Genomic DNA, 22,385 nt, shown 5'->3' with positions numbered 1-22,385 from the left:
TTAAAATATCGTGTTATTTAAAATTATTAAAGCGAATTTCATGGGTTGAAACATAAGAGAGAACGATTTGCGATTTATTTTTTATTTTTTGCAATATCTACATTAAAAGAATTAGAGCTTAGTTCTTAGAAAATTCTCATACGTGTAAGAAATATTGTGGAGAATTTTTAAAATAGCTTCCTTAGTCCAAAATATGTTAAGGCCGAACCATTTTTTTTTAACATCAAGAACGACAAATTACAAATTCTGCAATGCGAAAGTTATTTGTAGCATGCCTTATATTAAAAACTAAGCAACCAATTGTAAGAATTTTCTCCCAGGTGTCTAAAAAAATGCGCCGAAAATTTTTAAAGGAAGCTAATTTAGCACAAATCTTGCGAAGTTCAGAGAATATGCATTTCTAATATAGGGTAGGACAATATGAATTTTTTTAAATAATTTTTTACAATGTGAAAATTTTTAGTAACTTGTTTAATATTATAAAGTAAATTACATATTTTTAGAAAATTCGCATACATTTGTCGAAATTTTTTAAAAAAAAGTCTAAAAAAGTTATTTATTCCAAAATATGCTAAAATCAGAGTATTTATATTCTAAAAGGTAGGATACGCTGCGAATTTTTATAATAGTTTCTTAGAATGCAGAAATTTATTTAACCTTATTATCTTTGCATTAAAAAAACGAGAATCAAAGTTTTAAAAATTTCCATTTATAGAAAAAAAATATTTAATGAACTCTAATAAGATTCGATAATACTGAAGGTACTATCAATTAAGAACTGGAACATTACTGTTTCATTACCTGAACATTATTGCTAGAACGTTAAAGAACAGAGCCGTAACTACGCCGGGGCAGTCGATTCACTTCCCCGGCTCCCCGACGATCAAGGGGGCTCCATATGAAAGGACAAGATCACATTTTTCAAAATTAAGTTTCTTTCTTTTATATATATATATATAGGAAAGAAATTGTGTAACGATATAATTGCTGAAAAGTTTCTTTTTTGTAATTGCATATCTACTTTAACACATAAAGAGAAGGGTAAAAAACGGCTAAAAGGCATTTTCCGAGAATTATCGCAGAGAGGGAGAAAGGCCACTACTTCATGTAATTAATTGTTAACACTTTCTCTATAGTGTACTTCTGTCTTACTTAGTTGCTTCCTCTACTATCTAGCTTCAGACCCAGAAGTGTGCCAACCGGACGGAGGGCAAAGGTCCCCATTAAAATTTAAGTGATGGGTTAAGCAATGTTTCGCCCCTCCTGAAATTTAGACACTCACAAAAATAAAGTCAAGTAAAATCGGTGATATTTGAAGGGAAAAAAATTCAATTTTGAAGCTATTTTTCAAATAGAAAACTTTATTTCCTCTAAAATTTAAGTGAGGGGGGGGGGAAGTTGAATAATGTGCTTTGCACCTTTTGATATTCAATCATTTGCCAAGACAAAGTCAAGTAGAATCGGTAATTTTAGAGAGGAAAAAAAGCAATTCTTTCTCAACTTTGAAGCTATACACCAAGTAGGAAACTTTATTTTGTTCTGAAATTAAGCTAAATAGACGAATAATGTGCTTTTTGACATTTGGAAAAAGTAAAGTAAAAGGAAAAAACTATTTTTTTTCTAATTTTCACTCTATTTTCCTGGTAGAAAACTTTAGTTTCTTCCGAAATAATAATGAGAGGGCGAACAAAGTGTTTCACCTCTTCTAAAATTTCGACGTGCGCAAAAATAAAGTCAAGAAAAATTGGTAATTAAAAAAATTTCATCTTTGAATCTATTTTCCAAATAGAAAACTTTGTTTTCCTCTGAAATAAGAGTGAGGGGCAAAAAATCTGCTTCGCATCTTTAACATGCAAGTTTAAACATTAACAGAATAAAGTCAAGTCAAAAATAAATTCAAATAAAATTAATATTTGACTCTTATTCTCAACTTTAAAGATATTTTCCAAATATAAATTTTTATTTTCCTCTGAAATTTAATTAAGAGGGAGGATAATGTGCAATTCTGAAACTTTGACATTCGCTACAATAAAGTAAAATAGAATTGGTAATTTCAGAAAGAGAAACTTTTATTTCTTCAATTTAGTAGCTATTTTCCTAATTAAAATAGAAAATTCCCCCCCCCCACTAGAAAAATTCTTTTGTTTTGTTTTAATTTTTTCTGCATATGGCAACTTTTAATTAATTGGAAAAAAATTAAAACTAGAATACGTAAAGAGAAGAATAGCGCAGCACTAAAAAACAAAAAAGAGCATGGCATAAAAAAAAAATAAAACAAATATTTAGAAAACTAAAATAATTGCCAATCTTATACCCTACTCGGGATAGTGTAATAAAATGCATTCTACACTGACTAATAGATATATTTAAAGCATGTCTTGATTTTTAACATCTTCATACCACCCACAGAGAGGACCCACAGTTATCTGACTTCTCAAAAAATAGCCATTTTATTTTACACTATGCACCATGGGAAAATGTCCTTTTGCTTCGTTAAATCACCTTAATCATTTTTATGATACTGGGCTCTTTTGTACTTTTCTAAAATGTCAAATATTTATAGAACCGTCTATATGTCCAATAAGTTGTCTTAAACAAGCAATTATCTAGATGTTCTTGGAAAACAGATGTATAGAGCGGCTTTCAGGAGAACTCCTCCAGACATCTGTCTCGCGTCGTGGCGGGTACCATGGTTACGAGGAAAAGTCACTTCGAATAGGAGTGTGGGGTGAATACATGGATCCTATAGACTCCATGGGTGAATAGTTTTGTCTTGATCTTCGCATAGGTCAGCGTGAGTAAACCAATCAACACCTTCATTCCTCCATTGCACCTAGAAATCAGTCAATTACAGGCAGAAAGATCAATCACTCGACCAAACGGACGTCACGGTGAACGTTGACATCACTGGTCTAGTAACTAGTTTGTACTCTATATCCACGCCCTCTAGTGAACTGCGGTGCTTGTTTATTGCAGCTGTACATAATTTGTTCTTTTTTTTATTTGATTTTTATAAGTTGTAATGATTAATAATAATTGATAACATTCAGTCTCTTTGCCAGAAAAATCTGAAATTCGCAAATTTTATGACACATTTTTTCCCCAGATTTTTTTAAAGATTTATAATTTGTAAAATTAAAAAAAAAAAAAAAAAAATATATGTTTTTAAAATTTAATTCTTTATATCATTCTGAAATTCAAATATTTGAAATAAAATAAAACACACAATTTATGTACTTACAAAAAATAAATAAATAAATAAAATAAAGAACATTTTAGTAAACATTCCAAGCTAGCCTGTTAGCGTACAATTAGTTTGCTAGTTAAGCGTTTTCTTGGTTTTCATTTGTGTGTAATGGAAATTCTAATTATTTTCATTCAAAAAGTTTTTCAAAGTACGATTTTACTCCTCTATTTCAATAACAACGTACTTTGATATCTGGGTCGTGTTAAAAGTTAAAAATATAAGAAAAGTATTTCACAACATCCACTAAGATGACAAATTGTCTGTCAAGGATGATAAAAAATTTAATGGTTAAAAAAATATATCATTGCGATAAAGAACATACAGCTGTAATGTTATTATTGTTCAGTTATCTAAAAGACTTTTTCGTGGTTTTCCTTTGCATTTAACGCAACATTTGATTTGTCTAAATTTTAATTTAATTTTAAATAATACATAGGTTACTACAAAAGCTTTTATAAACATGATTTTACTCTGATATTTAAATTGCAAGTTACTTTGATATCTGGGTCGTGTTAAAAGTTAAAAATATAAGAAAAGTATTTCACAACATCCACTAAGATGACAAATTGTCTGTCAAGGATGATAAAAAAATTAATGGTTAAAAAAATAATTCATTGCGATAATGAACATACAGCTGTAATGTTATTATTGTTCAGTTATCTAAAAGACTTTTTCGTGGTTTTCCTTTGCATTTAACGCAACATTTGATTTGTCTAAATTTTAATTTAATTTTAAATAATATATAGGTTACTACAAAAGCTTTTATAAACATGATTTTACTCTGATATTTAAATTGCAAGTTACTTTGATATCTGGGTCGTGTTAAAAGTTAAAAATATAAGAAAAGTATTTCACAACATCCACTAAGATGACAATTTGTCTGTCAAGGATGATAAGAAAATTAATGGTTAAAAAATAATTCATTGCGATAATGAACATACAGCTGTAATGTTATTATTGTTCAGTTATCTAAAAGATTTTTTCGTGGTTTTCCTTTGCATTTAACGCAACATTTGATTTGTCTAAATTTTAATTTAATTTTAAATACAATATAGGTTACTACAAAAGCTTTTATAAACATGATTTTACTCTGATATTTAAATTGCAAGTTACTTTGATTTCTGGGTCGTGTAAAAAGTAAAAAGTGTTTCACAACATCAACTAATATGACAATTAGTCTCTCAAGGATGATAAAAAAAATTAATTGTTGAAAAAATAATTCATTGCGATAATGAACATTTAGCTAGAATCCTATTACCGTTCAGTAATCTAAAAGACTTTTTTGCGGTTTTGCGCAAAATTTGATTATTTCTATTTAGTCTTAATTGAAATAAGTTATTTTCATAACTTTAATGATTATGATTGTACTCCAAGTAACTTATGAGTAATTTTGATTTCTGGGTTGAATTAAAAATAATAAGGACGTTTCTTTATATTCACAAAGATGTTAAGCCATCTATCAAGGATGGGAAGAAAAAAAATTATTGATTATTTAAAAATAACTTCTTTTAGATAATGAACATTTAGCTGGAATACCTATTACCGATAAAAAACAATCTGAAAAACGCATTTGTAGTTTTCTTTAGCATGTAACGCAAAATTTGATATTTTAATTTTATTTAAAACAGGTTATTTTTATAACTTTCATAAGTATATAATTGTAATTCGATACTTAAATTGTGGCTTATTTTGTTTTACTGGTTGAGTTAAAAAGAAGAGCTTTTCGTTTATATTCAGCAAGTTGATACCTTATCTATTTCATAATTTTATAACCGTCGTCGAACAGCCGACCTAATTATGTGCTTACGCCTACTCATGTTTAACTCCGTAAATTCAATTTTAAATCATATCCAAAAGACAGGGAGAGTCCTTTATAAAGTATTGAGAGAAATTTGCCTCCATATTGGACTTCTTGATGGAACTAGCCCGCATTTACGTTACATTTTGAGGAAAACATCCCACGGTTAGCCTGACTTCAAGGAGACTCCTGATCTTCTGAACCACAACGGCTAGGCCTGATTAATAATAAAAAATGGTTGCTTATAAAAAAATAATTTCATTGAGATAAAGATGAACATTTAGTTGAAATCCTATTACCGCCAAGCAATCTGAAAAACATTTTCTAGGTTTTCCTTTGCGTGTAACGCAAAATTTTATTACTTTAATTTTAACTTAATCTTGGTTAAAATAAATTATTTTTATAACTTTTATAAATATTGTTTTACGCCGATATTTAAATTGCACGTTACTTTGATTTTTGGAATGAGTTAAAAATTACAAAAAATATGAAGAGCATCTCGCTATATTCACCGAAATAATTGACTGTCTGTCAAAGACGCTAAACAAATTATTTATTATATAAAAAAAATTCAATACGATTACTGAGCATTTCGCTGGAACTCCTTAAGCGTCAAGCAATCTGAAAGATATTTTCGTGGTTTCCCTTTACGTGTAACGCAAAAGATGATTATTTTCCTAAAAAAAACATTCATAAAGAAGCAATGTTTAAATATTTACATAAATTATGAATTATTTTATCTATATTCCTTGCAAATCAAAACAAAATGAAGAGCATTTGATTGTGGGCAATTAATTAGCAAGGTACATAGTCTTACGCGGACATTAAGTAATGAATTGGGAGATTTTGATACTGATATATATATATATTTCTCATCGGAAATTTTAACAAATTTACTGTTGCATGGCTTTAAAAAAATGTGTCATTGATGTGCATTTTTAATTATTACGATTTTAAAACAATAATAGTAAACTTATAAAATTCAAAGGATTTTAGTTTCGAACTCCTTCTGTTAAATCATATTTTTAAATATAAAAAAATTTTAATATAAGCATCTTTACTTCAGTTATAATAGAACCAGACGGTTCAAACTAATAACTATGGTTGGATAAGTAAATATCCTTCCTTCGGTTTTAATTAATCTAAGTTCTGAAAACCAAAACTAAACAAAACCGAAACTATTGCTCGTAATCTGAATGATCTCTGCTTTTAAAGCTTCAATAAACAAACAAATAAATTATGAGTAATGAATAGACATCTTTAAGCAATATACAAAATAATATACTGGTTTACGGAAATGAAAAAGTTTTAGAATTTAAATTAAATTGCTTTTTAATGATCAACACTGATTACGCGCAATGCAAAGGTACGGCGGGGATGTCAGAAAATAATCACTACGACGATGCGAACGCCACTTTTTGTGCGTAAAACCGGTCTGTCAAAAGCGTGTTGCTTTTCTAAAACCCCCCCGGGAAAGTTAAATGTCCTTATCCCCTATATTAGTCCTAACTAAAACAGCAGACAGCCCCCCCCCCCAGACTTTTAGTCAGGAGAAGTTCTCCTCAAAGCAGCACTATAAGCTTTTAAAGGGATCCAAGGGGATGACTCTTGTTGACATTTACTTAGGTCATTTTGTCAAGGGACTTTTTCTGCGACAAACGTTCCACTCACTCTCTATTAAATTCCATAAATTTTCTGTTAATTTTTATTTTGTTCAACTTTGGAAATTAAAATTTAACTTTAATTGAGACTTATTAAAATTATTTGTCACTGTCTTTTTTTTTAAACACAAATCGTGTTATCAATAATTCCCACTCTTAATAAAAATTTTCTATGAAGAACAGGAAAACCAAAAGTAAATTTGTTTCAAGGAGGTAAGCAAATGTTTGCATTAACTCAATCAATATATTTAAAATTGAGTATTTATGTACTGTTAGAATTGTTTTATATGAATGGTCACATTAAAATTGCTTTTTTTTATGTTCGTTTACCAAATTTCACTTTAGTTCATGATTTTACAGTTTATTGCGAGCATGGATTTTGTTCTTATTTTATATTTTTAAAATTATTAAGACCTTTAAATTTTTAAAAATTGGAGCTTCGAATTTTTTAAGCGTTTTAACAACTTTGTTTCCATTTAAAAATGAAATGCAACCTTTAATTTTATTTTAAAAAAATCATATTTAGTTTAATAAAAAAAACGCATTAGTTTAATAAAAAAAAGCTATGAACATAGAACATTCAGAATAACTGAAAATATTTCATCATTTAAAGTATTTTAGTTTTAATAAATCACTGTTTTTCAGCCAATAAAACATAAAGATATTCGAAAAAATGCTTTATTTCGTTGTTCCATAATTCTTTCTACTTTTACGAGAAACTTTCTTTTATCGATTCTTTAATGTCATCGCTATCCTTATTTTATTGAAATTAAACTAATTTCAATTCCGTTACTTTCATTCACAAAAAATGGTACTTATAGCAGTTTTATATACTTACGAAAAAAAAGAACTGTTAATTCACCTTCTTTTATATTTTTATATTATATCTTCTTTTATATTTACTATTTTATTCTTATCTAATTGGATGACAATATTATGTGGACCAGAGCTGAAACACTAAATCCGATACGCATTTATTCTCTTTTATTTCAAATTTTTCACATAAATTCCATAAAATGTTATTATTATCAGAAATAAAAGCCGCTTTAATTAAAAAAAAATAAATAAAAAAACGTATTTTTGAGAATGTGACAATTTGCTTCCGTAATATTTGGAGAGGGAGGTAGGCGTGACTTTGAGAACTCTTTTTATGTATTATTAAATGAGTTTAAGGTATGCATTGGATGGAAGAAAAGAATTTATCCGACCATCAGAATTATAAATTATCATTTCTTAAAATGTGAACATTTCTGTTTATCAGTTAAATAACAGATTTCAAGCCACATCACGTGAATGGGTCAAAGCTGATACCAGTGGCGTATCTAGGGTATGGCAAGTATGGCGAATGCCATGGGCGCATTATTTCAAAAAGGCGCAAAATCGATCAACATCAACGATTTTCTTACTTAAAAATTTTATTAAGTGTTTTTTTAAAATTTATATATATATATATATATATATATATATACATATATATATATATATATATATATATATATATATATATATATATATATATATATATATATATATATATATATATATATATATATATATATATATATATATATATATATATATATATATATATATATATATATATATATATATATATATATATATATATATATATATATATATATATATATATATAAAGAGAGAGAGAGTTAGTTAGAGGGGGAATTAAAATAAAGTATACAACATTTAACCATTTCATGTGGGCTCGAAAAGAAGACATCGTCTTTTGAGGGATTCTTTTTGTCACTGGGGGAGTGAAGTGTGAAAGGGAACCGCTAATCGTAAAACAAAGTAGGTGACAAGCGTCAAACAATTCAGGTTAAATATAATTTGTTAATGTTCATGAATACATTCACGATAAATACTAAAATAAGTAACTGAAAAAAATATCTTTGTCCTTTCTGCTGTTATGTTTACGACGATTTCGGCAAAAACAAAATTTTAATTATAAAATCATAATTCAAAGAATAATGCTTAATTTTTAATAATTATTACTCTCGTTGCTAACTTTTTGATTCATTCCAATTAAAATATTTTTAATTTTAGAAAATTTCCTAAATAATTCCCATTTAATTTTCATCAAAATCCTTTTACTAAAAGTCTTTTAACCACATATATAATTTCAAATGCATTTAAAATTTTCGAAAATGTAGCTTATCATTGCTTCACAACAAGTCAAAGCTGTAATAGAAAGAATTTAAGTTATCACCACAGGGCCGGATTAAGAACCTCAGAGGCCCTAAGTACTTATATTTTTGGATGCTCCTTAAATATAATTAAGAAGATCAATATAAATAAATAAAATATTTTTCTTAAAGAAAACTAAAGTTTACAAAAATAAATAAATGTATAATTAACTGCAAAATTTAACACTTTTTGCAGAGAATCTGGTGGAAATCAAAATTTTTCAATTAACTCTGTGAATGTTTTTTAAGACTAATCAAGTATTCTTCGATTTTAGAGGAAAATTAAAATAATTCCTGTTATTTCATTTTTAAAAATTTCCTGACCCACAAGCTATTTTCCCCCCTTTCAAATCTATAAAATATAACCTAATTTTATTTTCAAACTTTCCGGGTGTTACGTAATGTTTTCGAATATGCTTTTTAAAAAAAATATTTTCACTGCGGGTGTCAAGTTAATATTCACGTAAAAGAAAAAAAAAATATCGAACTTTAACCAATTTTTATGGAGAATACAAAAGGTTAATTCAGTATATAAACGAAATTAGTAATTAATAAAAATAACAAACAACTCTTTTTTTTCTATCTCCTAGAATGTTGAGAAACCTGAGACAGTTCTCCATGAATTAATAAAAGATTTCTTATTATCTACCGCATTTATTATTATTATTAATTTAACTATTTCGCTTTTTGTGTCAAAATCGGCTTGTTTCCATCATCATCAGTAGCTCGACAGTCCTCGGTGGACCCTGGCTTTCTCAAGAAGACTGCACCAGTCCTTTCTTCTGCATGCCACGGCTTTCCAGTCTCTGACCTTGATTGTGGCAAAGTCCCTTTGGAGGCAATCCGCCCATCTCAGTCGGGGTCTGCCTCTCTTTCTAGCTCCAGTTGGCCTTGCCAAAAAGATTCTTTCGGCTTGTTTCCAATCCTTTGAAAAACGTAGTATTTATTTTATTTTACATTATTACTTTATTCATAATAATCAATCAAAAATATTCTATACATTTAATGTGTTTAATGTAAAACAATTTAAAGTTCTGAATTAATAATAAACTTAATTTATAATTAAACCGTTACATGCTGCTTTACTTTAATTTCATGTTTGTGAAAATTAACAACAGAAAGTGAGTTTTGTATATAAGTGATAGTGTGATTATTTTAGAACGCACAATCATGGTTATATATAAAAATAAAATAATTAACTAATTAATATAATAATTAACTAATTAATATTAATATAGCTTATATAGCCTGTGCTATGTATGATGTTATAGCTTTTGAGTAGTAAATATATCGATATATCAAATTTCTTCTTCCTCGGCAATGCATAACGTATTTATTCAAAATCATGTACTTTTCAATAATAAAAAAAGAAAACAAATCCTAAAAATATTTATTGATTTTTATTTAGAATAGTTTACTTTGATATTCATTTCAGTTTAAAATAATATACTTAAAAAAATGCTTTCGACTTAGATTATTTGGTATTATTTATGTATATTGGAAAGTACCATACGTTAAAATTAAACTATAATAAAGAAGCTGAATCCTTAAATTTAAAATATTTATCTATATGAAAAAAATTGAGTAAAAATATAAGAGACTAAAAGAAAATGAAAGGCGAACGAACGAATTTTAGGATGTTCAAAAGTGGGTGAGAAATGTAAAGAAACTTTTTCTCCTTATCTAAATGAAAGTGAGACCTCCCATAGTGCATCCCACTGTAACTTTACTCTTTCTTTTCAAGAAGTTCCCCATTCTTAAACAAGAAAAGATAAGTGAAAGACCAGAATGCAGAGAATCCATGATCCCTGAATAAATTTTCATTTTCTTTATTTTTTCACGAACTACCACAAGCAAAGAGAAAAGAATTTGTTCCTCCTCTTCGTATCACATTACAAGATTGTAGTCCTTCTAAAAAGGCAATTAATCAGGGAACCCCTTCAGGCAGAGATAGATCTTTGGTGATTACCAGAGGACAGAGAAATGTAAAATCCATAGGGTGTCTCATGCTTGTAAATCTTCAGCTTCATCAGGGGTTCAAATCTCTTTGAAAAACGTTTTCCGGATCTGTTGAATAGATTTCAAAAAGAACCCCTGCTGTAAATTAGCGTAAATCCTTCCAAAACAGGAAATATTTGTCATCCATGGTGGGAATCACCTCCACAAAAGTGTGAAATACTAAAAATGGGAGGTGCCTCTGTCTGGTAGTACACCCCTCTATTTTGAAAAATAAAGACAGACGTAATTGTAAGTTGTTAGGTGTTCACGCTCCAATGAAAAATTCTGCTCGTTCTAGTTGTTATTTCAAAATTTAATTCAAGAAAATAAATATTTATAGTCTATTTTGGAATTTTATAATCTAATTTGATAGGTTACAGCTTTTTCAGATAGGTTTTAATTCATTCAACTATTTAAGTGGTAGGATTTTTTTCCTTGATTGTAAGTAATCATTTCCTAAATATTTAAATAAATGTATTACGCATAAATTATTAATTAGCGTTATAGGCGTTCGTTATATTTTTTAGAAATGATGTCTACGTGAAGGGATGCCAACTGCTAAGATTTCTCAGAAATATTTTATTAAGTGGTGGAAAGTAAAATTCCAAAGCTTGCAAACGTTTGGATAATTTTGGTTAAATTTAAAATGCTTACCACTAGATAATTGGAATGAAATTGTATTTAACACGAAATTTCGAATTATACATACGTAGTGGCTTAAAAAATAATTTTATATCAAATTTAATAATTAAATAATTGTATATCTGCATAAACCAAGAAACAAAACATAAATTTTGCTACCACTAGAAAAAAGTTTCCCATTAAACAGAGCAAGTTGGCATCTCTTATATATAGATCGAGAGAGACATTTGGCTCTCCCCCCTTTTAATTCAATAAATTAGAATTTATAATATTTTTTAGTTTCTATTATTGCTGTTTTATATGAAAAAACATTTAACATGCACAAGGAATTTTTTGTAGTAATAATTATACATTGTATAATTAAATATTCGTTAATGCTTTATTATTTAAATTAATATGTAGTAAAAAAAAAAGATGAATGTTAAAATTTCAAATGTTATTGGGGACATAATTTTTTAAATTTCCTGAAAATTTATTGCGATAGGTAAATAATTTTTTGTTTATAAGTAAGTAACATTCATAAAGTAACATGCTTTTCTTTTTATTTATTAATAGATAAATTTTGAATTTAACCACTTGTAAAAGTTTGATCTTTTTTTTTTCCTTTGAATGGTTAGGAAGCATATCGTCAGTTGTTGGCATTTTTTTTTTTTTTTTTGTACTCTAAGTTACAGAAGTATATTCACTCACAATTTTAATTATATTTTAATGCTTTAAATGTGAATTGTAATAATCCTTCTACTTACAAATTGAAATTTTTTCTTCTAATTTTTAAAGACATGTTTGTTCTGAATTTTTAAATTATATTCAGTTAATATTTATCAAACTGTCTTTGAGTTTGAAATTGAATCAACTTCTTCCTTATTTCTCGGCCACAAAATTTCGCAAATCTTTCTCCTATATTTTTTCTTTTTTTTCAGATTGCCATTTTCTTCCCTTTTTTTTTATTAATAAAAAATAGATTAAATAAATACTACTTTTTTAATTTCATATAAATACTATTCTTTTAATTTTCAAGTGTTTTGCAATATATGTCACTTACATTACATTTATATCATCCCATATCACATTGCTTGAAAAAAATTGGTATACTATTTTCAAATGGGTTTATTAAGTATCCGCCATTTATATATTATATTTATTTCTTATAATCAAAGTAAAATGGTAGCAAAATAATATTAATGTTATAATGTGTAGTTTATAACCCAATCATTACAACAGTTTAGTAACTTGAAAGAAAAAGTTATCAATAAAGTGATAATCACAATAATATTTATTTATTAAATAATTATCTTTCTTTTAAGAATATATTTAGAAATGTATTTCCATAAAGATGCAAAAAGTCATCTTCTCGAATATTTCAATGATTTATATTTTTTTCTTTTTCCTTAAAAACAACTTAATTTACACAATTATAAACGACCTTTATAATTGCGCAAGAAATTTTTTTTCACTTTGCTTGAAAATCTCTCTAGGTACTTCTCACATTGCGATTACCCCCTAAATTTTGGGATTCAGAAATCCAAATCAAGGGCGGCGCCAGTAGGGGGTCAGGGGGGGGGCTGGAGCACCCCCGTCGGGCATGGCCAGCCCCCCCATCGGGAAAAATTTAAAGTCTCGTCGGGAAAATAGTCTGGTCACATTTTTTTTCTAAAAAATGTCAAAAATTCATTTACAAATGCCTAATAAAAATTTTTGTAGTTGACTTTTTTTTAAATTTATTTTTAAGAATTAGTAACAAAATTTAGTAAAATATATTGTAAATTCTATGTAGTTGTAGTTTCACTGCACTACTCCTAACTTTGCTCATACATTGTTAAACTAGAGTCCGGATGCGATTAGACATGGTTGAAATTGAAGACTTTTCGAAGACCCATAGAAATCCTTTTCCCTCAAACACATCTTGATTTTCTAGGAAACTTATCTTTCAAACTGCTATTCTTTTTTCTGGAGAACTGAGGAGGGGATAGATAATCACCTCTCTTTACTGGGAGAATAACTGACAAAAGCTTGAGGGACAGAGAGAGAGAGGCAGGTCCTCTTTACAAATTCTTTTTTATGTAACATGTTTATTAATGGTTTATGGGATCACATAATTGCTTTGTGAAATTTTTAAGCAAAATGAAAGTAAAAGAATAAAATTTAAAAAATTCAGTTTTAATTTTTTCATTTTTTTAATACTTTTAAATGAGGAAAATCATTTACTTATTCGGATTCAAGGTTTATATTTTAATCAACGCATTAAATAAGCAGTCGGAAAAAAAAGAAAAACAAACAGTAACAAAATATTTGTAATTTATTTTAATTTTTTGGCAGATTTAATTTATCATTTTTTTTATCATTTTCTTAGTAGTAAAAAGATTGTTGATTGATTCAGAGAAACAATTAAACTGTCCGTATTCAATATCTTAAAATATATATTAATCAACATAATAGATTCTCATTGACTTATTTTATGTACAGTGTATGAAATGGAAAAAGGGAACACCTTGATTAACTTTTGATTTAATCGTATATTCACGTATAAAGAGTCAATACCATATTTTTACGAAAAAGAGCACTAAAGCGCATTTTGTTCAGGATAAACATGCAAGTTTATCAAAAGTTTAGTTTTAGGTTTTTAATTTTCAAAATGCGGAAACAGCCGCAATCTGGAAGATGATAGTGTCCAAAGTTATGGCAAAAAAAAGAGATGGAAAGTTTGGGTCCTTTAATTTTAACTTCATACTTCGATTATTGCGCATTATCTCGAGAACTTCTTGAGTGTATTGAAAAATGTATACATTAAATTACAAAAAAAAGAAGAAAAAAATTATGCACAAATTTTTAAGCAAAAATAATTTTAAATAATTATTTGTTATTTTTTACTAGTTTATTAAATAATAATAAAATATATTGAATTGTATGCTCTACATATTTTTACATCCTTTTAATTTCAAAACACAAACTTTCAGAGCAATCGATCGATTAGTTTCCGAGTTCAAATTTTAAGAACGTCGGTTTGTTTAAATTTCATTTATCTTTAATTATTCAATCAATTTTATTCAAATTTTATATTTTACAATTTAAAATTACCTTCCACAAAATAATATAAAAATTTGTATATCTTGCTATTTTATTTTATTCTATCCGTCGTTGAACAGCTGACCTAATCTCCGCAGCCTTGTAATTTTGAACCAGAGCCGTTTTTAAGGATGGGCCCTGGCCCAGGGCCCCGAGTTCTGATGGGGCCCCCGAAAAGTCTAAAATCTCATTGCATTAATTTTTTTTTTTTTTAAAATTCTAACTCATTTATTATTTATAACTCAAGAGGGCCACCAGATCCCACTTTTTTCTTCTTTTTTTGAAGATTTATTCAGATTATTTTTTCTTTTTTACATAGTTGGATGCTTTTCAAAATCTAATCGAAGTGCTTACAAACATAAAATAATTGTTATTCTTCACTTTTCTAACCAAAAGAGCAATAAAACGCTTTTTCTACTGATGAAAATATCCCCACTTTCGTAGCTACCACCCACAGAGTTGTTAAATAGACTCCTCACTTTACACTGTGAGAATATGTTTTTAGCTTCTTGATATTGCCTAGGGGCTCTTTTCTCCTAACTTCGGAAATATCAGATATCCACAGAAACACCCTTTTGTTTGATTTCTGGTCATAAATTTCTAAGAAGAAAACATTTCTAGGGCTGTAGATAGGGGGAGGGTCTTGTTAGAATCTGTCTTAAGATTTCCATACTGTCCTTAAATTGGGACTCGTTCCATTCGAATTTTTCTCTCTTACAAAATTTAGAAGATATTTTTTCTAATTTATTATAAAAGCTTTCTTTCCTTTAATCATCCTAAATGTTTCAACTAGCATAATTGTTTACTTTATTTAATTATTGTAGTTGATTTAATTCTGTTATTTTTCAAATCAATCGTAAGAGAATGAAATAGGAATTTCTATATCAACTTTTTGTAGGATAAAAAAAAGACATAAATCTTTCACATGGAGGTAAGCAAATGTTTCTATTAAATCAATTTTGGTAAATCAATCAAAACGTGAAAGATTTGAGCAGTTTTTTATATATACATTGAGATTTTTTTTGTTTTGTTTATTCATTTAAATGGCGGGCCACTATTCAATTCCCTCTTTGACTGGCCTGTTTGCCAAAACTATTGATTTGGTCTGTTCCGGATAAAATTGATATAACAAATGTAATTTAATTTTAATTTTACTTACTGCTAATAGACAGAAACAACATATGATTTTCTTTAATAGAGCATTGAAATCAAATGATCATCAGCTAAAAAAATGTTAAAACATGAGAAAAAAATTGTCTAAAACTCCTGTATGATCAAATTTTCCATGTTTCCCCTAAATATGAAATATGTTTAATTTGCAATATTATAGTTCGTACACGAAATTAATTAATTTAGTTAGCTTACGATTTTATTGTTTATTGATCATTCTATTTTTAACTCCTTTTTGTTGTTATTATGTGTTTAAAGTTAATAAGGCTTCTCAATTTTTTCATTAATAAGGCTTTTAAATTTCCTAATCAAAGTCGAAGCAATTTCTTAAAGTTATAAATCGAAACTATATATAAAAATTTGACAGCTTTGTTTTTATTTTAACAGTGTGCATTTAATTTAATGAAATAAAAATAAATAAAGAAGTGGAAAAAATGTAAATAAATGACTGAATAAAATAAAAAAACTTCGTTGTCATATCATCTTTTGAATAATTTGAGTATTAATAAGTTATATAAAAATAAGCAAATTTTTAGTTTAAAAGGTAAAAAAAAAATTTGATTTGTTTAAAAGGTAATTATGCTCCATCATTCGATCATGAGACTATTTAATATCTGTTCCTAAGGATCAGAATTCTTTTTCATTTTACTTTATTGTAAAAATGATATATACTTAATATTTTCATGTGATATGCTGCAGTTTTAAATACCTAAGAGATGATTGAAATTGTCAATTCAAAAATCAATTAATATTTAAACAATTAATACGTAAAAAAATAATTGTCGCAAGCAAATTAATATTAAGTAAGAACGAAACAAAAATGATATCAATATATGCTGAATCACTAGTGAGACAGGTGGGATGAACGACATCGAAATCAATTTGATTGAATAGTAAAACTGGAAGGTGTTTCTAAAATCCGGAAATCAATCAAGCTTCAATTTTTTTTTTTTTTTTGTCACGAAATTTATCAGGGGCCATTCGTTAGATTTCAATATGTGTTATGTTTTTTCATAGATTAAATATTAAACATTAACAAATATTTGTCTTTTAAAACCTTTCACTTTATAATAATTATTAATTCTATATTAATTCTATAATAATCTTAAAATAATTATTCTATAATTGTAATTCTAAAACTAATTGCTAATTGATATAAAGCGTTAGTGTGTATATATTAAATGTCTTCCATCGGCGGAACCCCGACATTACGATTAAAGTTTATTAAGGTAATTACGAATATTATAACCTAAAAACAGACTATTTTTAAAATATTTAATTCGAGGAATGTAGATTTTTCCTCGTTTTACCATTTTCAATCTTAAATAAGGTTTTATATCCGACAGTTAAGTTTGCAGTCCTTGAGTTATATCTAATCTAGTTTTGAATAATTTTTGGTGTATATACATAAGCTGAAAATGAATAAGATAAGCCGAATTATGGTTCACTTCTAAATGAACTGAAGATACTTGTTATAAACGTTAAAAATGGTAATTTGGAAAGCATTTTTCAAGAATGTCAAGTATCCAAATGACTTAATTTATTGAATTTAAAAATTTTTTTAAAAAAGTATCCGCAAGGCAGGTTTGTATATTTGGGGCTGATGATTATGAAATCTAACACAAAACTGTGAGATCGGGGGCTCTATTCCAGCTGATGACAGTTTTTAATTATTATTTCTTAATACTGAAAAACTTTTTTCGTAATTTTTTAAGTATGCATGTTAATAACTAGTAATTTAACAATTATTTAAAGAACTGGAAGGCTCCGCTACCTATTCATTTTGCTCACTTACCCTCGTGGTTGCTTCTGCATTCATTGCAGGTTTAAAGGAAAAACGGTTTATTTCCCTTTTTTTCTACAAAAATTACGATTGAATTACCATTTACATTTTGAAGGTGATTAAATTTAAGTAAATCAATAAAATTGGCACCAATCAATAAAATTGGAAAATTGGTACCTGCCGCAGAGTTATTACTCAATAAAGTTGGACTCAAGGGATAGAGCATTCTCCTCCGAATGAGGTGCACCGAGTTCGAATCCCAGTGATGGCTGAGTGATATGAATTCCACACCCGGCTTTTACCGACCACAGTGCTGACGTGAAATATCCTCAGTGGTAAGCGGATCATTTCTTAGAGTTCCCTTGGTATCAGACTAACCGTGGGAGGATTTCGTGGTTTTCCTCTCCATGTAACTCAAATGCGGGCTATCAAAACGTCCTCCACGAATGCAAAAATTTCTTCCACTACTTAATCCTGGAGTTCTCTTGTCTGCTGGATTAGGTTCAAAATTACAAGGTTACGGAATTAAACATTAGTAGTAGTAAGCTCGAATTTTTGGAATTTTTTCTAGTTGTGCATAAATTTTTTATTGTTTGAGTAGAATATTTAATTGAGAACACTGTAGAATCTTATGATGGATGTGCATATATTGTTTATTTATTCAGATATCACTTTTATATTTTTTCTTTGTTAATATTTGAATCATGATAATTTTTTTATCAGAACAAATATGTCTATGTCATATTTATTATTTTTCGTGTATTAAAAATTTTTGCTTATTTTCAAAATTATCTTAGCCCCCCTGTCGGGGCATTGCTGACCCCCTGTCGGGCTAAGTCTAGCGCCACTCTTGATCCAAATCCGTCGAAAAAATGGCATGTATGAACAGAAACTTCAGAGAAAGTACGTTTTAGTATCTGATTTCGTAACTTAAAATATCATACCTGCACCTATTAATTATCATATTTTAAGTCACCCCTTGAACCATTGAGATGAGAAGAAAGTGAAGATCTGATCATTAGATCAAAAGTTATCAGGATGGTCCGTTTATTTATTTTTTTGAGCACTTAACGTCTAAAAATTTATAATTCAAATTTGTTTAATATTTTGCTTTATTTTTAATTTGTTCCATTGTGATGCGAAGATAATTTTTCATAATTTGTTTTTTTTTAATTAAATATGCTAAAATGTATTCTGGTCTATTTCTTTACTTTTTGCCTTTTTTTACTGTTAGCAAAAGAATTATTTCTAGATATTCTTAAAACTAATCGTCAACTTCCCCTAATTTATTTCTCAATAAAAAATGTATTATTGTCGTTATTAAGTCTTGTTTTGTATGTAATTGTGTGTATATTTTCTCTTATTATCTGTTTTTATATAAGGATTGTAAAACGTAATTATATTAAGAGCATCGGTTTTCTTATTTTATTGAACAGTAAATAAACTAATCAAAATATATCTTTTTTTTTATTGTTGCTATTTTATTCGTAATTATCATAACAAATCGTAATTATTTACACTGTAATCTTTAATGAATTTTTTATATCGCGATGATTTTATTTTGATGTTAGCAAAGCGTGATTATTTAAAAAAAATCAATTTCCTTCAGTTTTAATTTTGAAAATGTTGAGTAATCATCCGGTTATGTTATAGTTCTTCTTTAACTCAGAGCTACATTTGTTGTGTGTACGTAATTCTGTTACCAAATTATATTTGTAAAACTTTAAAATATAATTGTGCTTAATTAAACAACTTCTTAGAATTTTTATTGACAATTGAAAAAACGCAATAGAATCTTCTATAAATATGATAAAAAAAGGTATTTTAATTTCTTACCGATGAGGATTTCGAATACACGTGAATGCATAACATTTAAAAAGAGATAATTTTATTCTTATATTTAATATTTATTTATTTATCAATTTTTTTTTTTAAATTCAATTCAATCTTTTTGTGATATTGTCAAAAGAGTTAAATACTTCAAACAATGCTTTTATTTTGTATTGGATAAAAAAAAAAGAATTTTAATATTTTAGTAAGGGCGCCAGTAAGAGGTTTGCCATAGGCGCTTCTTTCCATAGATACGCCTCTGCTGATGACTTCTAAATCACGGCATTTAACGAACACAACGAAGCGTGAAGTCGTTTTCAGCTGACCAATGGGATACCTGCAACTGCAAGTGACGTATTTGGTAGGTGAGTATCTCCTCCCCTAACAAATCCTCAATGGTTGTTGCAATGCGGCATTTGCTTACGTTAGCAACCTTTCTTTCCACTCTATTTCGAGTAATTCAAGCGCGTCAAGCATCAATTCTCTTGAGATTTGAATTCTTTCACTATATTTTTGAACTTAACACTAAGACAGGCACGAGGCCATATTAACCATAAACAAACGAATTATGTAACAAAATTGCCAGATACACAAAACAAAAATATATGATGGTTGCAATAAATCACAAAAATAATAAATCTAAGTTGTTGCAGTTCATTTACGTCGCAATAGAGCTGCACAATGGGCTATTGGCGACGGTCTGGGAAACATCCCTGAGTATGATCCGAATACAAGCCATCACAATTTTGATCCTTAGCAGAAAGGATAGCACCCCCGCTTCGGTAGCCCGACGACCTGTACGCGAAGTCGAGTACTTTACGACAGAACAGTTTAACGAGGACCAATACCGCACACCCTCTGTCCCTACGCAGGCTGATATAAGTGGTCACCCACTCGCACACTGATAGCAGCCAGTGTTGCTTGACTCCGGTAATCTGCTGGGAGCTGCGTCTTAACGATCAGTCCCCTATGGGACTTTAAGCTAAGTAAAAGATGTAGATGAGAAAGAATTACATTGTAACAAATTCGATGTGCGATACGGTGTTGTATTAAATTAACTTCACGTTAATTAACATTCTAGCTTACATAAATAGACTTAACTCGACTTTAACACACCATCTTGTTTATAAACGATTAGCTAGTGCTGACGTCATAGGATACATGTGTGGGTATAAATGATCTTCTTCTTAAAGTGCAAGTATCCAATTACAGACGCTATAAAATAATTATAAACAAAATAAACACATAGTTTCAAATATTCTTTATTTTCTATGAGCTGCACAATCAGTCTTCCCGATGAGCAGACCTAGTGAGTTCTCCAGAAGTGGTATCCACTCTTTCAGAACCACCACAATGGGTGAGATACCGTTGGCCATGTTAATTTGGATGTCTAGTTTCTGCCACACTAGATGGCAGTGCCCTAGGAATTAAGATAAAGTGCACTAGGAATTTAATTTTGTCGGAAATGCCAAGAGCCAATAAGGCCCTCCAGGGATCTTTTACATGCCGCATAATCATTCGACATGGCCGCTGAGGATTTTCTGCATCCTGAAAATCCGGTGTCTGGGCCGGGGATCGAACCCGCAGACTTGGGCTCAGAAGGCCGACGACAAACCAATTGCGCCACCCAGCCACTTATAGTTTCAAATAAATAAATAGGAATTCTAATTTGATGACGTAGTCTGAACGTTCAAGTTGAACATAGAGTTTATCTGCCAGATACGAATAGAAAAAATATTTTAATACTGTTTAAAAACGCGCAGTAACCTTTTTTTTTTTTTTTTTGATAAATGAGAGCTATAGGCAAACGAATGTCATTGATGTTACCGTTTATAAATTTTTAATAAAACAGAATCGTCAGCCGTATAATTTTCATCAATAACGAGTTAACCCATAAAAAATAAATTTTTCATACGTCTTTTAAGTACTATCTCATAGAAATTACATAATGATTAAAATTACCCAAATTTTAGGACGCTAGTATAAATGGTTCTGGTGTTATAAGAGAGATACACAGAAAATGTTTTCATTTTGTTATAGATAATTAAAATTTAAATTCATATTTTTAATACAAAAAATAATTTTTAATTACCTTCTAATTTGGTTCTCTAACGTAAATTCCTTATTTCACGCTGCACTAAATTAAAACTCAGTTTTAAATTTTTTTCAATATAATTATTTGTTAAATGAAAGCAAACAGCAGCATGATGAATTTGAACACTAATTCGATATAAATCAAAATACTTATGAAACAAATTCAGTTACACAAAATTTAAATTAGAAGAAAATTTCAAAATTTCCCAAAAGAAAGCTATTTACATAATCAATAATTAAAGCCCGTTTTTGTAAGCAATTATTTTGATAAAATGCGTTCTATATGTTACTTTAGTATTATGTTTAGAATTATAAATGACTTAGTGTAAACTAATTTGTACAATGTCTTAATAACAAATAGCAAAATAGTTAAAATTATTTTTTTATTTCTAAGCCAACATAATGTGCATACCCGAATAAGTGTGAATATACAGTATATTGGTAGTAGACAGCATAATTTTCAATATTAAAGTTCCAATATTTATTAATTAATATTTGATTTCACTAATATTTGTAGAAGTGTAATTATTCCCTATATCAGAGTATAATTTGAATTAATTATCTCAATATTTTTTTGGAAACTTTATTTGGTAGTTCCTTTTACTTATACCTTTAATTTTTACTTGTTACAAGTCTAGTATGTATATTGGGTTGATAATAAATAACTAAAAAAATACAATTTAGAATATCAGAAAGAACTATATTGTATTTCAGAGCTCAAGAGCTGATATTCTTTCCAATTAAAATTCAAACTTTTTGCGAAAAATTAAGAAAAGTTTCAAATACTCTTTGATTGTTATAAGAAAAATAAGTAAAAATAAATAAATAACGTTATATAAATAAATAAATACATAAAAATATAAATGTTTTATATAATTTTAATATACATAAAAAT

General features: G+C 28.2%; 1 protein-coding gene across 3 annotated transcripts in view; it reads left to right on the top strand.

Moving 5' to 3' along the window:
• The first annotated feature begins 6,589 nt into the window (after window positions 1-6,589).
• Window positions 6,590-22,385, top strand: part of LOC107448429 (uncharacterized) — a 39,142-nt gene continuing 23,346 nt past the window's right edge. For 2 of the 3 annotated variants that reach the window (XM_071178534.2, XM_071178532.2), the window contains exons 1-2: window positions 6,590-6,919; window positions 19,603-19,761. In XM_071178534.2, coding sequence (XP_071034635.2) covers window positions 19,725-19,761 — 37 coding nt within the window. In that variant the 5' untranslated portion in view covers window positions 6,590-6,919; window positions 19,603-19,724. The remainder of the gene's footprint in view (window positions 6,920-19,602; window positions 19,762-22,385) is intronic. The other variant, XM_087165983.1, reaches the window with a different exon arrangement.

Source organism: Parasteatoda tepidariorum, chromosome 6 (assembly GCF_982258835.1).
Source record: "Parasteatoda tepidariorum strain Cologne lab strain chromosome 6, Ptep-v5.0, whole genome shotgun sequence".
NCBI lineage: Eukaryota > Metazoa > Arthropoda > Arachnida > Araneae > Theridiidae > Parasteatoda > Parasteatoda tepidariorum.
This window is presented reverse-complemented; position numbering and strand designations above follow the sequence as displayed.